The sequence below is a fragment of the Atractosteus spatula genome, chromosome 5 (assembly GCF_055471065.1).
Source record: "Atractosteus spatula isolate fAtrSpa1 chromosome 5, fAtrSpa1.hap1, whole genome shotgun sequence".
Lineage (NCBI taxonomy): Eukaryota > Metazoa > Chordata > Actinopteri > Semionotiformes > Lepisosteidae > Atractosteus > Atractosteus spatula.
The window spans coordinates 59,929,473-59,949,076 of NC_142710.1; the positions used below are offsets into that span (position 1 = coordinate 59,929,473).

General features: G+C 41.7%; 1 protein-coding gene and 1 pseudogene across 1 annotated transcript in view; one reads left to right on the forward strand and one right to left on the reverse strand.

The window, feature by feature from the left end:
• Window positions 1-4,506, forward strand: part of cpne9 (copine family member 9) — a 119,417-nt gene extending 114,911 nt beyond the window's left edge. Inside the window, exons 17-18 of the mRNA XM_088915805.1 lie at window positions 2,119-2,192; window positions 2,971-4,506. Coding sequence (XP_088771931.1) covers window positions 2,119-2,192; window positions 2,971-3,153 — 257 coding nt within the window. The 3' untranslated portion in view covers window positions 3,154-4,506. The remainder of the gene's footprint in view (window positions 1-2,118; window positions 2,193-2,970) is intronic.
• A 12,759-nt stretch (window positions 4,507-17,265) lies between these two features.
• Window positions 17,266-18,975, reverse strand: LOC148835373 (uncharacterized; annotated as a pseudogene).
• Between the last annotated feature and the right edge of the window lie 629 nt (window positions 18,976-19,604).

Sequence of the window (19,604 nt, forward strand, 5' to 3'; positions counted from 1 at the left end):
ATTACAGACCTAAGTAATATAATTGCACTGGAAGTAGTGTTTTATAATAGTCCTTGTAAATTTCTTATGGATAATATTTGCAGACAATGGCCATTTAGGGGAAAAAACAGTCTGTATGTTTTTTTGGCAATTCAAATCCCTAAAACCAGTTACAAGATAATTAAAATTACTTTCACTGTACTGAAATTACTGTATATCCATCATCAGGATTTGCTTGCAATGTATTTTGGAAAATAGGAATGTATGAAATAGCTGTCAGTAGCAGTAAATGAAATAGATAAAATAGATAGTTCAGGTGGGTAGCTAGGTGAGATGCAGTAAATTTAGATAAAATAGATGTTTTTCAGATGTGCTTGAACAAATTTTCCTTTAATTGTTTATTTATCAGTTGCTTTATTTTTTATGAGAACGCATGAATAAAGTCTGCTTTCTAGTACTTTGAGTACTTCCTCAGCTCTGAGTTGGAAAACCTCTTTGCAGAGAATATAAATTAAGGTACACAGAAAAGGAGGGGGCCTAATGAAACCAAGGTATATATAATCTCAGCTGCATAATCATAATTTAGTGAGCACAGAATTTTTCAGATCAATTTGCGAGAAGGTAAATCAATAGTTACAATCTTGGAATACAAAGCAACTAAAATTAAAGCTGTCATTTTTAAATTCAATCATTTTAGACATTGTAAATTTAAAAAGGCTGAGTGATTATTAAAAAAAAGTTGTTTAGATTGAAAGCTGACACTTGTGTCAATGAAACCATTATCGAATTGATTCACAACGATGTCATAGTAGTTGATATGATCTGTTTTACGTTGTCTGGATGTAGCTACTTCCTTTTGAAGTAAAAAGGATTTCATGTTATTGCATGACACAATGTCTGATGGATTCTGTGGCACCTAAATGATTTTAGTGCAGAAGCATTAAGCAATCAAACAAGGTATTTCACTTTAAACAAATCCTGGATTTTTTTCCTAAAAAAATCCTCAATACTGACACCTTCCCATGATAAAAGAACCATTGACTGAGGTATGGACCTCTGTGTTGTCTAGATTGCTACCGATTCTGTGCAGGGACTACTATGCTGGAAAATTGTTAAAAATAAAAAAGTATAAAAAGTACTGACTACCTGTCCAAAGTCTACATCCCCTTACTTGCTAGGATAGGCTCCGGGTCTCCTGCGATCCTGCATTGAATAAAGCTGTTAGAAAATAAATGGATGAATGTAAATGGTGTCAGAGCATTACATGCAAGGGTTTACTTACTGTATAGTAGAACTGTCAAGTGACTCTGTATATAACATTATTGCTTCCATTAAAAGGACGGTACTATTGTGTCATTGGGCCTTATAGTAGTTTATAGGCATATTTTGGTTTTCATGTGATTGTTGTGAAGGGACAATAAATGTAGAGGTCAGACAGCACTTTTTATATTGCAGGTTTGTTCTGAACCAATACATAATCATATATTCATGTTCAACAAGTTCTCTTCAAATGTATGATTGTCATCCAGCACATGCAATAATCTCAATCCATCGCTTTGGTGCACAGGAGTGAAGAGAAACAAAGATTCGACCAGTAATTGTTGGTTCTGATGCAGTAGATTCAGAAGCTTGTCAGCGGCTTCAGAATCTACTGCATTAGAACCAATGGAAAAATTGGCCCTGGTGTGAGTGTATGAGTGTGTGTGCTTGTGTCTGTGTGTCTGCCGTGTGATGGACTGGTGTCCCGTCCAGGGTGTATCCTGCCTTTTGCCCATTCCTTGCCAGGATAGGTTCCAGCTCCTCCAAAACCCTTAATTGGATCAAGCAGTTAAAAAATTGATGGATGAAAGGCTACAACTGAGAAGAGGCTGTTTTCGTCTTGAGGCTCTTCTTTACTCATATTGTTATCGGTAGATAATAGACCTTAGAATCTCCTCTTTCCATTTTTTGAGTGATCCAATAGAATAAACTTAAGCAACATGACCAGGCAGTTTGTTCTGGTCCACCCACCACTTTGTAAGTAAAGAAGCAAGTCCTAGTCATTGATCTAAACTTATGATACTAATTTTGTGGAAGGTTCAGTTTGAGGCCCTCGTCTCTTATCGCAAGCATACTCTGATTATTTTTATCCTTACACAGCCATGGAAGAGCTTGATGGTGATGAGGTGAGGGTCTCATCAAGAGGACAGTTTGCAGAAAGAGACATTGTCCAGGTAAAGAAGCACCTTGCGTGCTTCTAAACATTTTTTGTAACTCTGCATGCTCTAGCTGCATTTCATTACAGGACAATTCGAAGTGATTTTAAGTCTTCTGTTGTGAGCGTAGCCATTAACTTAATCCCTCTCTCAGCCTTTGTAATAAAGATGTCATTTTTGGTAACTGCTGCTTCTAAAGCTGCCATTTATAGCAATCAGTAACAGTGCTCTCCCTTCCTTATTATTATTCTAAAAGAGTAACACTGGGATTAGATTTGCCTATGATTAGGTGTTGCCTGATTACATGTATAAAGTTTGAATGAATACTGGGACTTTAAGGGGAACAATTCCATAATGGCTAAAATGGAAGAGCAAAATACTGCATAGCAATTTGGAGTTTCAAAAAACAGAAAGGCAATGATAATCTGGTTTGTTCTGCATTTTACTAACATGATTTTCTAAATGCTACCTAATATAATGTTAGCGTAGAGAATGAATGTCAGATTTATGACATAATTTATGTTCACAAACACAACACAAATCAGTTTTAAATTGTCAGTTAGATATAAATGCTGTTTAAAATGTGTTATGATGTGTTCTTTTCTTAATTTGTATTTGTTTCTACTTGATGCCTTGATTCATTCCACATTCTTTTTGTAGCTACGTCAGCTTTAATGAAACTTGCATTGGCACAGCTGTCGTTTTCTTTGCACAGCTTTTAGTATGTACAGTATCCCTTTGGGAGAGCCTTTTGATAGCGTCTAAAAAATTAAAACTTCTCTTGATTTGCTCCTAGTTCGTGCCATTCCGAGATTACATTGACCGCTCTGGAAACCAAGTTCTAAGCATGGCTAGGCTGGCCAAGGACGTGCTCGCTGAAATCCCCGAACAGTTGCTTTCCTTCATGAAATCGCACGGGATCGAACCTCGTCCAGCGCTGGGAGGTACCACACAGCAATCTCTTCACATGCGCATCTAAGACGGCTCCAAAGAGAAATGTCCATGACCTCCAGCACTGCCAGTTTTCAGCTACGTGTTCTGTAAATTAAACCGGATTGTCCCTGGCACATACTGGGTACAAGAACAAATCTTCATACCAAACACTGCATGCGAGAAGAAGATCTTCTTCCTTCAGTTTTATTCGCCGCCAATGAAAGCTGACCCCAGTGCAGTTTGTTTAAAACACCACAAAGTTTTACAACAAAAGTATGCAAACCAGTTTTGTGCAGCACATCTACTTTAGTGTGTTCTCTCCGTCTTTTGAATGTCTGTCTCTTGTTTTTCCGATTTTTTAAGAAACGGAGGTTGAAGGGGGGGAAAAAGAGAAGGCTGTCATTTTAGCTGTCTTGCACAATTGACTGGAACAATTGCATGAATCTGCAGTAGCTGCAAAACATGTGGAGTCGATTGGAAGAGCTGGCCTTAAGAGAGGCTTATCTTGATAATATTTTTGCCAAATACTTCTCTGTAAATATCTGTGAATGTCACCTCTGTGGGCAATTCATTAATTCCGGTATCCAGTGAAGCAGAGCAAATTCCAAGTTACTGTCTTCAAATAGCTGGTTTCAAATTCCTGTTGAATATTGTCCAAAATGCGGAAAGATGATATATAATTCTAAACATCTCTCTGTAGCTCCTCAATGTTTTTTGAAGTCTTTAAAAAGAGATTTTGCTCTTTGAAAGAAGTTTCAGGCGTAACAGGGGTAGATATAAATCTGGGCCAATTTAATTCCCTCCTGACAAAATAATATTTTTAGTAATTTACTGTTACTTGATATTTAGTACAGAGTACAATATAACTAGCATTTACGAATCTGAAAAGCAATAATATGATTATTCCTTATTCTACAGATATTTTGTGGTCTTTATACAACTTTCTGCATTTAAAGATGTTGTAATGTAGCAAAACCATCAGAATTAGGTTAGGAGTTGGTACTTTTATTACTCTTGTTTGAAATACATTATTGGGTTTATTTAGTTATTTAAACTGGCACTTTTAATAAGTTTTATTTATTTAGGCAAATCATATGTTTATGTATCTCCTTGTGCCACATGTTTAGGTCAAGAAACAACTTGCTGTGCTAAAAATGAATGAAATGTCTGTTTTTATATATAGTCCAGCTTAGAAGTTACCTTTTCCTGTGAAAACAGCTTTATACCAAATCACATTGTTAATGCAGAATGTTTTGTATCTCTTCCTTCATGGATCAAAGACCATTTTAACACAATTTTCTAAATATGGCTATAGAATGTACACATTACCCTTTAGCTATTTTTAAGGAAAAAACATTTTCATTTCAGTTTACTCCCCTGTTGAGGGTTACGGCAAAAACAGAAGAATTTTGAAGAAATGTGACTACACTGTTGAACTACAAAATAAATTATTTATTTTCATTTATAGACTATAACGTTTATAGACAAGCATTCATTACAGAGATGGTTTGTGTTAACATTGTAAGGTAACAATGCATTAGAAGTGCATTGTTACTTTGCAGCACATCAAATTATTTAATTCTTATTACTGCTACTGCTCTAAATAATATTGCATTAGCAACAGTTAACATTATACTTTATGACTGAGAATGGTATTTGAAAAATGAATTACCTTAATATCATGCTTTGGATTGAGAGCAAACTTGAAAGCATACTGCTGATCATAGTTCTTATTTAAAATGATTGCACGATTCTGTTTATTATTACGATTTATAATATATTATTGTTTAATAGTCATATTTTCTCATTTTCAAAAACATTTTAAAAAGGTGAAAAAATTCTGAATTTAATATTAGGTAGTCATTGCAGGTTTTCTTATACTTTTTAAAGAATGGAAAGAATGTACTGAGAACTAACTATGTCCAAATATTATTACACAGAGAAATTGTTTTTTATTGTATATTCAGAACAAAGAAAAATACAAAAATATCATGGCAAAAAAAGAGCAAAGCATAAATGCAAGAACTTAGATCAAAATTACTGTAGATGTGTAATAGAAATTGGACACAATAAATCCTCACAATTTAATAAACTAGAATAAAATAAATGGCATGAAGCCAAGCAGCAGTAGATAAACAGGTCTTTGTTTCTTATCTGTACCAATTGCCCACGCCGTTGTAAATTAATTTATAATGGGCTGGATGCCTGCAGAAAAATATAGTTTGAATTGTCTGTAACAGTTATCAAAGCAGTACTTAGTTTGTCTTTTATTCTTTTACCTTGAATGTCATTGTTGGCAAGGTTTTTTCTGCCCAGGTTGCAGAGAAGGTTTGTTTACTTCTGTTAACTAAATGTTAAGGTTAACTTTGTATATAAGCAGGTTGAAAGCAAAAACTGCTGTCTCCTTCCATGGGAGTATCACACAATTGAGCACTGAAGGCTTCTTGCAAAATAATTTTTGCTTTTAATTTGCAACTTGTACGAAGCTGAGGCTGATGCTTCCCAAGCTAATTTGCAGTGTCTTGGGAGCTCAGTTTCTGGATTTCTCTCAGTACTTCTTGGGACTTAATTAAAAGCCCTTTTTGAAACTGTTGTATAGGCTATTCTTGGCTTTCTAGCCTTGAAAAAGTTTGTGAGTTCCTCTATTCTTTAAATACTGTATATGAAAGTCTTAACTCATAGATTAATCATTAATGTTTACAAATAATTCATGTTTTCTTATTTCTTCTGTGCTTCTACTTATGATGAGTAAAACTGACTGCAGTAAAGCCATTAGCAAATGTATATTAGCTATATTGTTCCTTAAAATTTGTGTGATAACTATAGTTTCCCTGCTTAAATGAGACATCTTAAACAGCCTGTGTGTGACAATGACTTAATTTTCCCACATATTGCCCTCTCATTTAAAATACGGCTTATTTTTCCCAAAGTACATTATTTTTAACTTTTACCAGTAAACTGAAGTTAAGGTTATTCACAGTAAAATTGGAAATTCACTTTTATAATGTCTTAAAAATTAGAAGTAATTATTAATTACATTGGGATGCAAGAGGAGGATATTGGCTCAAATTCTATATTAATTTTCAGAACATATTTGAAAAACATCCCTAACCTTCCATTACACATGAACATAACATTTTTATAAGTACAACAGTGCAACCTTGCCACACAGGTAGTGAAATAAAGATCAGTACCTTTTACTTTGGCTCTAAGGCTTGTAGTAATCTTACAGAGATATTGCTCAGTACCACAGATTCGTACCAAATCAGGGATGACTGTGTGTGTATAAGGCCTCAAGTTGTTTCTTGACAATTCTCTTATCACTCACCCACAAAAGAGCTGCTGATGAGTGTCAGTCGTGATTGACATGGACACTTGACAGTTTTTTTTTTGCTCTGCTTGTGGATGGTAGTGTAGATTATCCAAGTGGAATAATATGATGATGCCCGAGCTCAATCCTAGGTGATCCTACTGTACATCCTAGAGGGCAAACTAAAGCATTCATCAAACCTGGCATGATATGGGTAGATAAAAATCCAATTAAAACTCCCAGATTTGAACCCAAACTGCAACCATACTGTCTTTAAAGGCCCTCTGGTCATGGAACTGATGTGTATGTCACAGAGTATTAAATATACTAGACTGTGAACCAGGATACTGTACCTTTTCTCGAATAAACCTAACATACTTACCAGATATTGTAAATACTATATCCATTGTCTAGCTGAAAGTATTAACTTAGAAGAAGGTTTGTCGGAGGAAGATATATGGTATAAGTCAATTGAGATCTCACCACAAATGGCAGCTATTTCTACATGTTAACGATAGCAGTCCTAATATTTGGGGAAAAAAAATAGATTAAGAATGTGTGGCCTTAATTTCATCCTTAAAAATGTGTATGTGTTTTTTTCTAATTGTCCTGTGACTGAGTTGTAAAGCTGATCTTGTATTGTAATTTACACATTGCATGCCCAGCCTTTATCCTTATATATTAGCGTTATCCTTCAAATACCTTCAGTTAGTGTAAATGCAGCATCTGAACTATGAGTTTTATGAAAAAACACTGGTCTTGTTTATACTGGCACTTTGGATTGTCAATGTATATTTTCTGGTCGTCACTGTTGCTCTTGGTATTGTATATTCTTAGAAAAAGCAAATATACTGTATAAAGATAAAGTAGTTTGATTAAAATAGACTGATTTTCTTTTTCAATAGCAGACACCATAATATACATACACTAAATGTTCAAGATACTTAGAAAGCTGTGGATGGAAATTTTCTTTAAAAGCTAAGCCAAATTATAAAATACAATGACTCGCCTACAAGTATAAGACATTTTAATCAAATCTTGGAAATTGGAAACCTGGACTTTTCATTTCATTACCAAGTGTGCTATTTTTGTGAAAAAAGATGAAGTGGAGAGACGCACCAGCATGTGAGCTGTAAGGGAGTAAGCAGAGGTTGATTTCACAGTGAAAAGTAATCAAAAAGAAGAAAAACACAATGTTCTGGTGCCTTTTCCAGTTCCAGTGTTTTGTTTTTCTTTTTACTTTTAGCACAGAAGTAACGTCTGCTTGTCCTAATTGTGTTATATTTATGCTATTTAATGTGAATATATGATCTTGTGTGTCATTAAATGACAATACTGTGGAGAAGCATTCACATTTGAGTTGTTTTCCCTTACAGAAACAGAATTGTTCAATGAAAGTTTGTCTAAAACATTTACCTTCAGCTTTGTCCTTGAAGTTTTATTTTCAATTGGAAATATTATTTGTTTTAATTTTTGGGGGGGTTCTCTTTTGTATGTTTCTAAAGGTCATGCAGAATCTAAATCAACTGAGACTATGATCTGATGAATGATGAAACCAAGACTTAATTACTATATACCTGATGCAAATTAAGAGTGAATCTGGAATTTTAAACTCGGTAATAAAAAATATCTTCCAGTTCTTGCCATAATGTTTGAGCCGTTAACAAAAATGGAAAGAGCTTTCAGTATCATTATATGACGGTGATCATCATAAGCATAAGATTCAGTACAGAACAAAAAAGGCAAAATTCCACGTTACGTCCAGAGAGATAAACTTGGAAAATTGTGTCTTTCCTGAAACACATCAGAGTACTTTTTCATGTCTTTTTCCAATTTTCTTCTAAAGTCCGCAGAGTGATTAAATTCCATTAACCAAAGAAAGCTGTCTGCTAAAGGAACTGATTTAGATTTAAAACTGTCAAAACTGACTATTTCCACAAAATCTGTCCAAAATATTTAATGTAAGAATATGAAATGAAAGATGATGATCAATAATATATTTTAATCCTCACAAAGAACAGGATTGACTGTGGGTCTTTTTTGTGATTCACCCTTTTGATATCAACAGGTTTTAAACACTGCCCTATCTACCTTTGCAGTATGTTATAATGTACTGTATAGTGTATAGTTTGTCAAGGGTATAAATGTTTATTTAAATTAAACCCATTTTGCTGCTACCATTAACCAATGTAAGATTACATATTTAGTACCTGTTATGCATATAAAGTAGTAATAAAATAAATATTTTATTTTCTTGGCAAAGGGGTTTGTTAGCTTTTATTTCCAACTTCATTGAAAGCTATGTGTAATGGAAATGGTTCTAGGCATGTATAGAATGACTTCAAATGTTTCTGTTATACCTTCTGGTAAACATACCATACAAAGTATATACTGTAACTGTTGACAAACCTGTGTAAAAGCATCAACAGAATAAAAAAAACAGTACTTACTCAGTGGTTCACAACCCCTTTAAGTGGTTGTGCTCTTTTTTTCTCTGTTAGAATTATTTATGGAAATGCACATTGATGATTTATCCTTCATTGTCTCCTTCTCATTCTCTACAAAATAGCTTGTGTTAGAAATCCATTGTGCAAAAGTAATGAATCACAAGAAATGGAATATGAAGTACAGTATAAAGATTAGTGAGAACTCTGAGCATGCATACAAGCTTCATGCCTCAGGACAAGACAAAGGGAAGGCCGTTATAATAATAACCATTTGACAAAACTGTCATTTCAATAACCTGTTTTCCAAAGTGGAGCTAACTTCAAATGAAAAGGAGTGATTGAGCTTGTTGTCCTTATTGTCCAAAAATCATTTATGTACAATAAATAGAATAATGTAAAATAAGTCAAAGGAGATATTCAAAGTTCTGAACTTTGTCCATGCACAATTTCAATGTTGCTGGATTTTCACATGTGTGTGAAATTAGATGCATAAGAATTCAAAGCAGTTAATGTCAGTGTTTTGTCAATTGTGTGCAGCATGGTGAGTACTTTTCTCTTTAAAAGGGACTTTTTTTTTGCATCGGATCAGTTGTAGTGTTTTCTGCCATCGTGACTGAAGATTGAATGACCACTCTTCAGAATGACATTCTTTTTCTGGCATTTTCCAATGCCTGAACTGTATTATGAAGTTCATATTAGTGCGGTGGACTCACATGCAAATATAACCACAAACCAGCAGTTAGAAATCGCATTTTGTAGAATTTTCAGAAAAGTCGAGCTGTGACATAGTACAGTAGTTACAAATTTCATATTCAGACCCATTTTTCCATTTAACCCCTAAAGTTATTCCTGAAATGTCAGATTTAATTTCTTCACAATATTGTGTTTCACGCTTTTTAGATCTGGCACTCTTGCTTCACTGGTGATAAGTTTATGGTCATCTACATAAGGAGTTAATGGAGATGTGTTTCATGTTGTCAATTAAACTGTATGACTGTAAATGATTTCGGCTTATGTCTTCAGATTTTCAACTTTGCTATATTGATGTGAATATAATGGGCAATATTAAAGCACTTTAAATTGAACAATTCTGTATTTTTCATTTGTGTGTGAAACAATTGAAAACAATTTGTTTTTGTTCTAGATAGCTTCAGTTAATATGAATTAGTAGATGACCTTACTTACTGTAATTCTTTGGTGCGGGTATAAATAACATTATTTATGGCGTCTGCCCCCCTTGGAATTCTACACATATATATTTACAGAAACTCAAGACAAGACTTTTTATAAGACAAAAAAGGAGTATTGAAACCAATATCATTCGTTGTATTTTAATAACCTCTGGGTATATTTCTTTTATTTTCATTTTATTTTTCTTCTCCTTCTGAAAACAAAAATCTAACACCTTATAATACGGATTTATTAAACCTATACAGTTAGAGTTGAGGTAGATACTTCAAAATACAACATTTTAAAGTGAGGCTAGATTCATTAGAGTTGCTCTTACAGGAATTATGCACATGTTTAGAGTAGTTCTTACTGATGTTGCTCAGGTTTCAACTACTGTATGTGTAAAATACACAATTTGCTAATTGCACTTGTTTTTTTTCCCCAATCAGTACAGGTTTCGAGTTACATGGCTCAAGGAGATTATGAGATGCCCCATGGAGTTATTGATTGAGGAAAGTTTGAGGAATGACGTCCTGGCCATAAGGACTCTGAAACCCCCAATTGAGCAAAGGGACTGCAGCCAGGATGGTGAAGATCAGGTTCATGGCATGTTGCAGTGAATGGTGGGAAGTCAGGTCTCTTATTTTTTTTGTGGGGAGCAGGTGATTGAGTGAGGGAATTAAAGGGAACTAATTATCCATCCAGCCAATCATAATAAACTCCATTAATTACAGCAGTACAGCACCTCACAAAATGCTAAAATGTAGCTGACTTAAAACTATGTACTGTACTTTCACGGCAGTATTTTTTCTCCGGGGTTCAAACACACTTATTTTTTCATGCTTTAGATTTACACATTTTCTGCAGGTCTACAGATGTTACAATTGACAATCGTATCAGGAAATGGACAGTTAAGTTAAATATGCTGAATAATACATTTGGGAGATGCTGGCCGATAGGAAAGGTCCATTCACTTCAGGAGCTTCAGGATTCCTTTCTTTCAAAGCCTGACCTGTGGGGAATTGTACAGTATGGTGTGTGAAATACTTGGGTGGCAGACTGAGAAGACCTTATTTTTCACATGTACAAATTTCTGAAGGCTTTGGTGGGAATATTTAATTAAAAAATATTTTCCATTTATTAGCCCTCGAGGCAGACATTATAATCAAAAGGGCAATTTTCCCATTCTTTTAGTTTTCAGTTCTGTTTCTGCTTTAATTTTGTTTCGTCTAGCCATGTTTTGAAATTCATATCCTTCAATGCCTGCTAGGAAGCTGCCTGTGTTCAGAATGCTATAAAGTACCTCTCTGTTCAGCTAATCGAAAGTGAAGATATGTAGGGAAGGCAAGCTGAATTTCCTTTTGGAAAGCTTCCATTGCTAAGCAACTGATTTTACACAGCTAACCTTTCATCTGATTTCTCTTAGAACCATGAATATTTCTAAAGAGGAAATCTTTATTTCATGGATCATTCACTTTGCTGCCATGTAATTAAAGTCAGCAGAACTGTGTTTACAGCCTATAACTGTCTGTTTGAAAAATGGGTCTGCCCAGATGGTATGCTCGATGACATGATTTCTAATTCCATTACTAAGTCTGCATCTTCATCAATCATGGAATAAAGAAATTGTGCTTATTATATTACCCATACTGTACAGTGTGCTCCAAGTGACAAAAATGGATGTCATGCAGCATTTTTTTCTTAACATGGATATGAACGTGACAAAACATACAGCCTACTTGTACCATTTTTTCTGCTTTATTCAGTTTTCCCATCAGTCACCTGATTTCTGACATTAGATTATCATACCTTCACTGTGAATTAAAATATAAAACATAATATAATCTTTAGTAGTTAGGAGTTTCTTTTCTGTCCAGCCAGTTCAGAATTAGGTCCTGGCTTGTGTAATAGGTCCTGCACTGTAAGATGAGAATAGTACTGTGATGTCTCTCCCCAAGACCATTTATGTAGCAAGTAAACGCTAATGATAATGGCTTGCCTGGGCTCTGTTGATTGGGTGCTAAGAGATACCTGTAAGACAATGGTTCAAATCTCGGGCCCAGCCACACATCCCATTTTAGATATGACAGCTTTTTGAGTAATAGAAAAGGCTTTATCGACTATACTCAAGGATTCTCAGTGTCTCACTTTAAAAACAAACCACAGTCTGTTTTAAAAATTGTACTCCTTATGTGGAAAAAAAACAATGTAATTAATAGTACAATTTGGTCTTGTTTTTATAATTAAGGGTAGATGGCATGACAGATCCGGCCTTAGGTGCTGGCTTTTCCAAAACCTTACAGTATGTAATTTTCTCCTTTCTAAAATAAATACAAATATTCAAGTTCCCCAACATATGAAGACATACTGTATTTTCAGTCCTGTATATTCAAATATAGTTAATCAATATAAAATGTATTAGTGTTTGCAAGTGGAGCAGTCTTTTGGTAAAATAGCAACTTTATATTGAAGGTCTTATGTTCTTTTTTGGTCTCTTTGTGTGCAACTGAAGGTCTAAGGCAAAAATATAAATAACCAAAGAGAGATTATGTATGATGTAAACAGCAAATGGAAATAAAATTGCCACAAGATTGATAGTCATTAAGCAAGATTTGCACAGATTCACAGCAATTCAGGATGAGAAATCTCCTAGCAACAGGTAAAATCCTTCCCCTACACACTAGTTAAAACTCTTATCTGCATCCCACATCTACTAATGGTGCATTACCATCAATAAGTGGTGGTGTTTATATTTGCATATCTTCATATCATCCTGTGCTCTGGTACAGTGCATAAGCATATCAATGCTGTACATAATTATGCCAATGCTTTTCCACAGCAGGATACAAAACCATACACGAGCCATAATTAACTGTCTGATTTTCTGGAGAAGTGCGAGGTAGCAGTTCCCTAGACAATATTGATTACTTTACTGTGCTTAATGAGCACAGTGTGTATTGCATATGAACCCCACAATGTACATTAAATTAAATATTTGGCTTTGGGTAGGTTCATTACAAAATGGCAAGAGTCCCCAGATGTGGACTTGTGCATTTCCTCCATTTATTATTCATAGCAGTGGAACATTAAAATCTGATACTCAGGGGTGTATGGTGACTCTAAGATGGTGTTTCACCAGAAAATTAACTGCTGTCCCAGGGCTTTTAAACAGGAAAACAGGAGGTGTTATAATAATCTAAAATTAAATGTGGGATGCTTATAAATTATTCATGAGAATAATCTAGGTCTTATTGCATTACAATAAAATGGGAATATTGTAAATCAATTTGTTTTGTTTCATATAGTTCTATAGGTAAAACAAGTGTTAAACTGAAATTTGATCAGACCTGCAATGCACAGTAGCACATCCATCTTAACCATTTAGGTGTCAGTCATTGAAGTAAAATCGAGAACAAATAACTTTCTAATCCTCTGTCAGTTCAGTAAGAAAAAGCTGAGAAAATAAGGATTTCGCATTTTCTCCTTCAAGATAATGACACTATTGTGAACATGTCTCTCCTGCAGTTTAATTTGCATTGTAAAAAGTTAAACTAGGATTTTAAAAGATATAGCTTACATTTTCATTTCAAGCAGTTTTAACCCCCCAATAATTCTTTATGAAGCATATAGTTGGAGTTCAGATTTCTTGCCAAAACCGAGCAAGAGAAGTAGGATGAATATTTCCTTCATTCATCATGGTTTAGGAAAAGTTTGGCTTGTAAATTTAATTTGGTCACCAATTCTAAATATAATACTGTTCTATATGTAATGGACAAGGAATAAAGTATCATTAATATGACAGAAATAATATATTTCTCAACAAGAAAACTCAATTTTGTCATGGATGGGATACATGTGAAATTGTGTAAGGCAGATGAATACTTTTCTTTTACAACATGAGAACATCATGAAGAGTATAGATGGGAATAGATCATTTGGCCATTTTTAACTTATTTAATTGTAAGCAGGTTATTAATCAGACAATCAGAGACAGACGTCAGGGTATCAGCTTCAACAATGTTCCTAGGTAGCTTGTTCCAAAACTCCCATTACCCTTTGTTTAATAATGCTCTCTCCCTTAATTTCAGCTTGTGTTCTCCAATTCATGTCTCTCTGTTTATTTTGGAGGTGTGTATTGGGTTGACTTTGTCAATATGATATGAGCATTTTAAATGCTTGAACTGAGTCGACTTTGTGTTTCGCTCCTGAAGTGTTTTGGTTCCTTAAACCTGTCAGAAAAGGACGTTCTTTAAATTAATCTTGTTTCTCTTCAGCATCTTCAGCACACATAGTATTCTGCTTGACCCTGCATTGTCTAATGTTAACATACTGTAACTTCCCTTGACTCGAAAGCTTCATCAAATACTAAGATGTCCTATTTTGTTTATACTATTTTGTGCTAAAATTAGTTCATACAATTTCAGCTAGTCTTTGAAAAGATTATGTTCTCTTAATTAAAACCCCCTTTGAAATTAGTTTGTGGATGCCTTTTGTTACCGGCCTTGGTTATTTAGAGCATGAGGATGATCAAAGTGAAATTCACCAATGGGAATAGATCTGCAGTTCTTTGAACAACCCCATATATTAAAAAAATGCTAAATTATGTAAAAAAGTGTATTTTTGTGGCTAGTATGGCTTGGTCTGAAATTTTACTAGACAACATCGAAAGACTCTTAGATCTAAAACATTGAAACTGGGTCACTGTTTTGGGGGTTTATTTTTGTTGACAGTAAGTACAGTGTATTTTCTTTCCAAAATATTTTTAAATGTTTCTGTCTTGTGTGACTGTTCTGGAATTCGGTTTTAATTAAATACCAAATAAATTACTTTGAAATTTTTTTTGAGGATCGTAAATGAGATTAAGCAAGGACTCAAACAGTATGAAAGTATCAGAACAAACCTTTCTTGGGGTCAACGTGAGTTATGAAATTTGTAAGGATCTTTCTCCTTGTACTCCGTACAGTTTTAGGTGTTGATTTGTATTATCCTCTTTTATAAAAAGATTCAGTACTCCTACATCTTACAAGTTGTTGAATATTTTTTAAACTGGATGAAGATGTCTTTTCTTAAAATATTCTTTAAAATATTGTAACGCCCTCGCCTGGTGGTGAGGAGGAAGCGCCCCTAGGCGCTCGTAGTACCGCGGGGCATGCTGGGAGTGGTAGCCGGGGAGAGTATGAGGGTCAGCACGATGACCAGCGGCTGACCCTACCTGTGTAAATAATGTCCTAGTAATTCGAGTGCCCTGTGTAGTCCTGTAAAAGTGTAGTGTGTTGTTAGGTAATTACCACCCTAACTATGTGTACGTGTTCCGTCAGTCTCCTCATGTGTGTGTAGATCCTGTGTTTGGTTTTGGTGTGGTTGTCAAATAAAGTCAGTGTTTTGGCTGGTTAATCGCGTCTCCACTGTTCTTTAGTTCTGAAAAGAACCTGCAACGCTACATTGGTGTCAGAAGCGGGCAGAATGAGCAACTCGTGGCAGACATTACCCGACTCTGTTAAGCGCCGGCTGACGCTGACAGACGCAGAACCCATCGGCAGCACACATAGGGAGCCTGAGCAACTCCTGGGTGCGACAGGTGGCCACAGCCCTTACCAGGGCTACCCAGTAGTGGCCCCGCCAGTAGAATTGGGGCGGCTGCCCCGGAGAGAAGATGCCCTCCCTGCCGGAGCCGATCAGCGATTCCCACACCCATCGGCGCGGGTGCGACCAGGTCGCTACGATGGTGAAGCGCCTTGGGAAACCTATGAGGCGCAGTTCCAGCTCGCGGCCCGGACGAATGGCTGGAGCCGGGCGGAGATGGCCGGCCACCTGGCGGCGGCGCTGGAAGGAGCGGCCTGCCAGGTGCTCCTGGACGTCCCGGAGGAAGACAGAGGCGACTACGCGGCGCTGGCGGCAGCCCTCCAGCTGCGCTTCGGTGTAGAGGAGGCGCCGGACTTGATGCGGGAGAGGCTGGCCCTGCGGCGGCGCCGACCAGGGGAGCGACTGGGCCCGGTCGCCGCGGATGTCATGTTCCTTGCCCGCCGAGGATACCCAACTTTCCCCCGGGAGGCGCAGCAGGAGATGGCTCTCCAGGCCTTTCTCAAGGCCCTCTCGCCAGAGGAGCTGCGGCGCCACGTGCAGCTGGCCGCGCCAACATCGCTGGAGCAGGCCTTGGCCCTTGCCACACGGGCTGAGGCGGTGTTCGGGGTGGCTGGGAGCGCCACCAGACGCAGTGCGCCCTGCCGGCTGACCGAGACGGCGACGGAGGAATCCAGCGAGGGGGAAGAGGAGCCAGCCCGGGCAGCGACCCCCGCGGAACAGCCCCGCACGCTGATTTGCGACCGCTGCGGGAAGAAGAGGACACCGAGCCCGGTTCTGCCGGGCACCCGAGCCTCGTCCTCCCCGATCGGCGTCGGGAAACGGGAACGGGGCGGCTCAGCGCGGGGAAGGCCGCCCTTGAACACCTCAACCCCCGCTCCGGAGAGCGCTGTAAAAACCGGTGCCCCTCACGCCACCGTGGGGCGAGTCGGCTGTAGCCGAGGCCTGTACCTCCAATGCCGAATCGAGGACCAACCCTGCCTGGCCCTACTCGACACCGGTTCTTCGGTGACCCTACTCCGACCGGGCGTCCTCCCCGACACCGAGGGCACCAACCCCCCAGGATGGGAGGCCTCCAGCCTGCGGCTAAGGACCGTGACGGGACAGCTCGCTGCAGTCCGGGGGAAACAGGTGCTTGCCTTCCGTCTGGGTGCAGCGACGGTGCGCCACCCCTGCTACCTCGCACCCATCCAGGAGGACTGTATTCTGGGGCTGGACCTGCTGCAGCGAGTGGGGGCCAGTTTGGACTTGGACCGGCAGGAGTTGGTGTGGCAGGGGGAGCGACTGCACCTGGTGGAGGGCAGGCCCGGCGAAGGCCGAGGGACGCGGGCTTGCCGGAGCCGGGGGAACAAGAGGCGGCGGCGGCGGCGGCGGCGGCGTCAGTCGCCGGGGCAGACCAGGCCTGTGAGCCGGGGAGCGAGCGTGCCGGATCCTGCTCCCGAGTCAGCCGAGGGGCCAGACAAGGCGGCGGCGGCGGGGGCCGAGCGTTGCGTGGAAGCGAGGCGCGCCGTGGAGGACCTCTTCCAGCGGAGCTGCGAAGGCCTCGATCAGGACCAGCGGCAGCGGCTCCAGGAGCTACTCGCCCAGAACGAAGACCTCTTTGCGGCGAGAGATGAGGACTGCACCCGCACTGCCCTGGTCCAACACGAGATCAACACCGGCGACGCTCGGCCCATCCGCATCCCACCGGGACGCATGATTCATGCCAAGCGGACTGCCGCCGAGGAAAAGATCCGGGAGATGGCCGCAGCGGGGGTGATTGAGCCCTCCGCGAGCCCGTGGTCGGCGCCAGCCGTACTGGTCAAAAAAAAAGACGGCTCGTGGAGGTTCTGCGTCAACTATCGCAAGCTGAACGAGGTCACCCGGAAAGATTCCTACCCCCTGCCGAGGATAGATGACGCCCTGGACTACATCACCGGGTCGACCTGGTTCAGCTCCCTGGACCTCCGCTGCGGCTACTGGCAGGTACCGCTTGCTCCCGATGCTCGCCCGAAGACGGCCTTTTCCATCGGCCAGGGCCTCTGGCAGTTTACTGTCATGCCTTTTGGCCTGTGCAATGCCCCGGCGACGTTCGAGAGGCTGATGGAGAGGGTGCTGGCATCGGTCCCGCGGAACCAGTGTGTGTTGTATCTGGACGATCTGCTGGTCCATGCCCGGAGTTTCGATCAGGCCTTGACGAACCTCCAGGCGGTGCTGGCCTGCATCCGCCGTGCTGGCCTGAGGCTCAACCCCCGCAAGTGCGAGCTCCTGCGGCGGGAGGTGACCTTCCTGGGACATGTTGTTGGACCGCGAGGGGTGGCTACGGACCCAGGTAAGGTCGCCGCAGTGAGGGGCTGGCCGACTCCACGCACCGTCGCGGAGCTGCGCAGCTTTCTGGGGTTGGCCTCATACTACCGGAGGTTCGTCCGGGATTTTGCCAGCATCGCTGCCCCGCTGCACCGCCTCACCGACAAGGGCCGCCGTTTTGACTGGGACTCGGGCTGTGAGACTGCCTTCGGCCGGTTGCGTGAAGCTCTGGTGGGGGCCCCCGTGCTGGCCTACCCCGACCCGCGGTTGCCGTATGTTCTCGATACCGACGCGAGTGACTCGGGGGTGGGCGCGGTGTTGGCGCAGGAGGGGCCGGATGGGGAGCGCGTAGTGGCCTACTATAGTCGGGCTTTGACTAGGCCTGAGCGGAACTACTGCGTGACCCGTCGCGAGCTGCTAGCGGTGATGGCGGCGGTCCACCACTTCAGGCCGTACCTGTTCGGGACCCGGTTCCGGCTGAGGACCGACCATGCGTCCCTCACCTGGCTGCTCCACTTTAAGGAGCCGGAGGGGCAGATGGCGCGATGGATAGAGATCCTGCAGGAGTACGACTTCACTGTCGTGCACCGTGCGGGGTCTCGCCATCTCAATGCCGACGCTCTCTCGCGGCGCCCCTGCGAGGCCGCGGACTGCCACCACTGCGCCCGGCGGGAGCAGCGTGAGGGGGCTGTCCGCCCCGTGGCGGGGGTGAGCACCGCGGCCACGGCCCGGGAGGGGCCGCTGGGGGTGGGCCTGCCAGACCTGGCGCAGCGTCAGGCAGCTGATCCTGACGTGGGGCCGGTGCTCCGCTGGAGGGCAGCAGGAGTGCGGCCTACGCGAGAGGAGCTCGCCCCGCACCCAAAGTCCGTCAAGGCCCTCTGCGCCCTGTGGGAGGCCTTGGAGGTAAAGGACGGGGTGCTGCGCCGGGGGTGGCGGGTACCCTCCAGTGGCGAGGTACGGTGGCAGCTGGTGGTGCCTCGGTCGCTCCGCGGGGCGGTGCTCCGAGCGGTGCACGGCCAGCCGGGCGTGGGGCACTTCGGCGGTAAAAAAACCCTGCAGCGTCTCCGAGGCCATTTTTATTGGGGTCTTTGCCACCGGGACGTGGAGCGGTACTGCCGAACGTGTGCGGTGTGCGTGGCACAGAAGGGCCCCCCCGAGCGCTCCCGGGCCCCCCTCCAACAACACCAGGTGGGGGCTCCTATGGAGCGGGTGGGAGTGGACGTTTTGGGCCCGTTTCCGCGCACTGAGGCCGGGAACCGCTACGTCTTGGTGGCCATGGATTATTTTACGAAGTGGCCGGAGGCCTACGCCCTCCCGGACCAGAGTGCCCCCACGGTGGCCGATGCACTGCTGGAGGGGATGTTTGTCAGGCTGGGGGTGCCGGAGGAGTTACACAGTGACCAGGGGCGTAACTTCGAGTCCCAGGTCTTCGCCAGAGTGTGCCAGCGCCTGGGGATCACTAAGACGCGGACCACACCGCTGCATCCCCAGAGCGACGGGTTGGTGGAGCGGTTTAATCGGACGCTCGCCACCCAGCTGGCCACCCTGGTGTCCCGGCACCAACGGGACTGGGACCGCCACCTCCCCCTTGCGCTCTGGGCGTACAGGACCGCGGTCCAGGAATCCACCGGGTGCACCCCGGCCTCGCTCATGCTGGGCCGGGAAATGCGAACACCGGTGGACCTGGTCTTCGGCCCGCCGCCC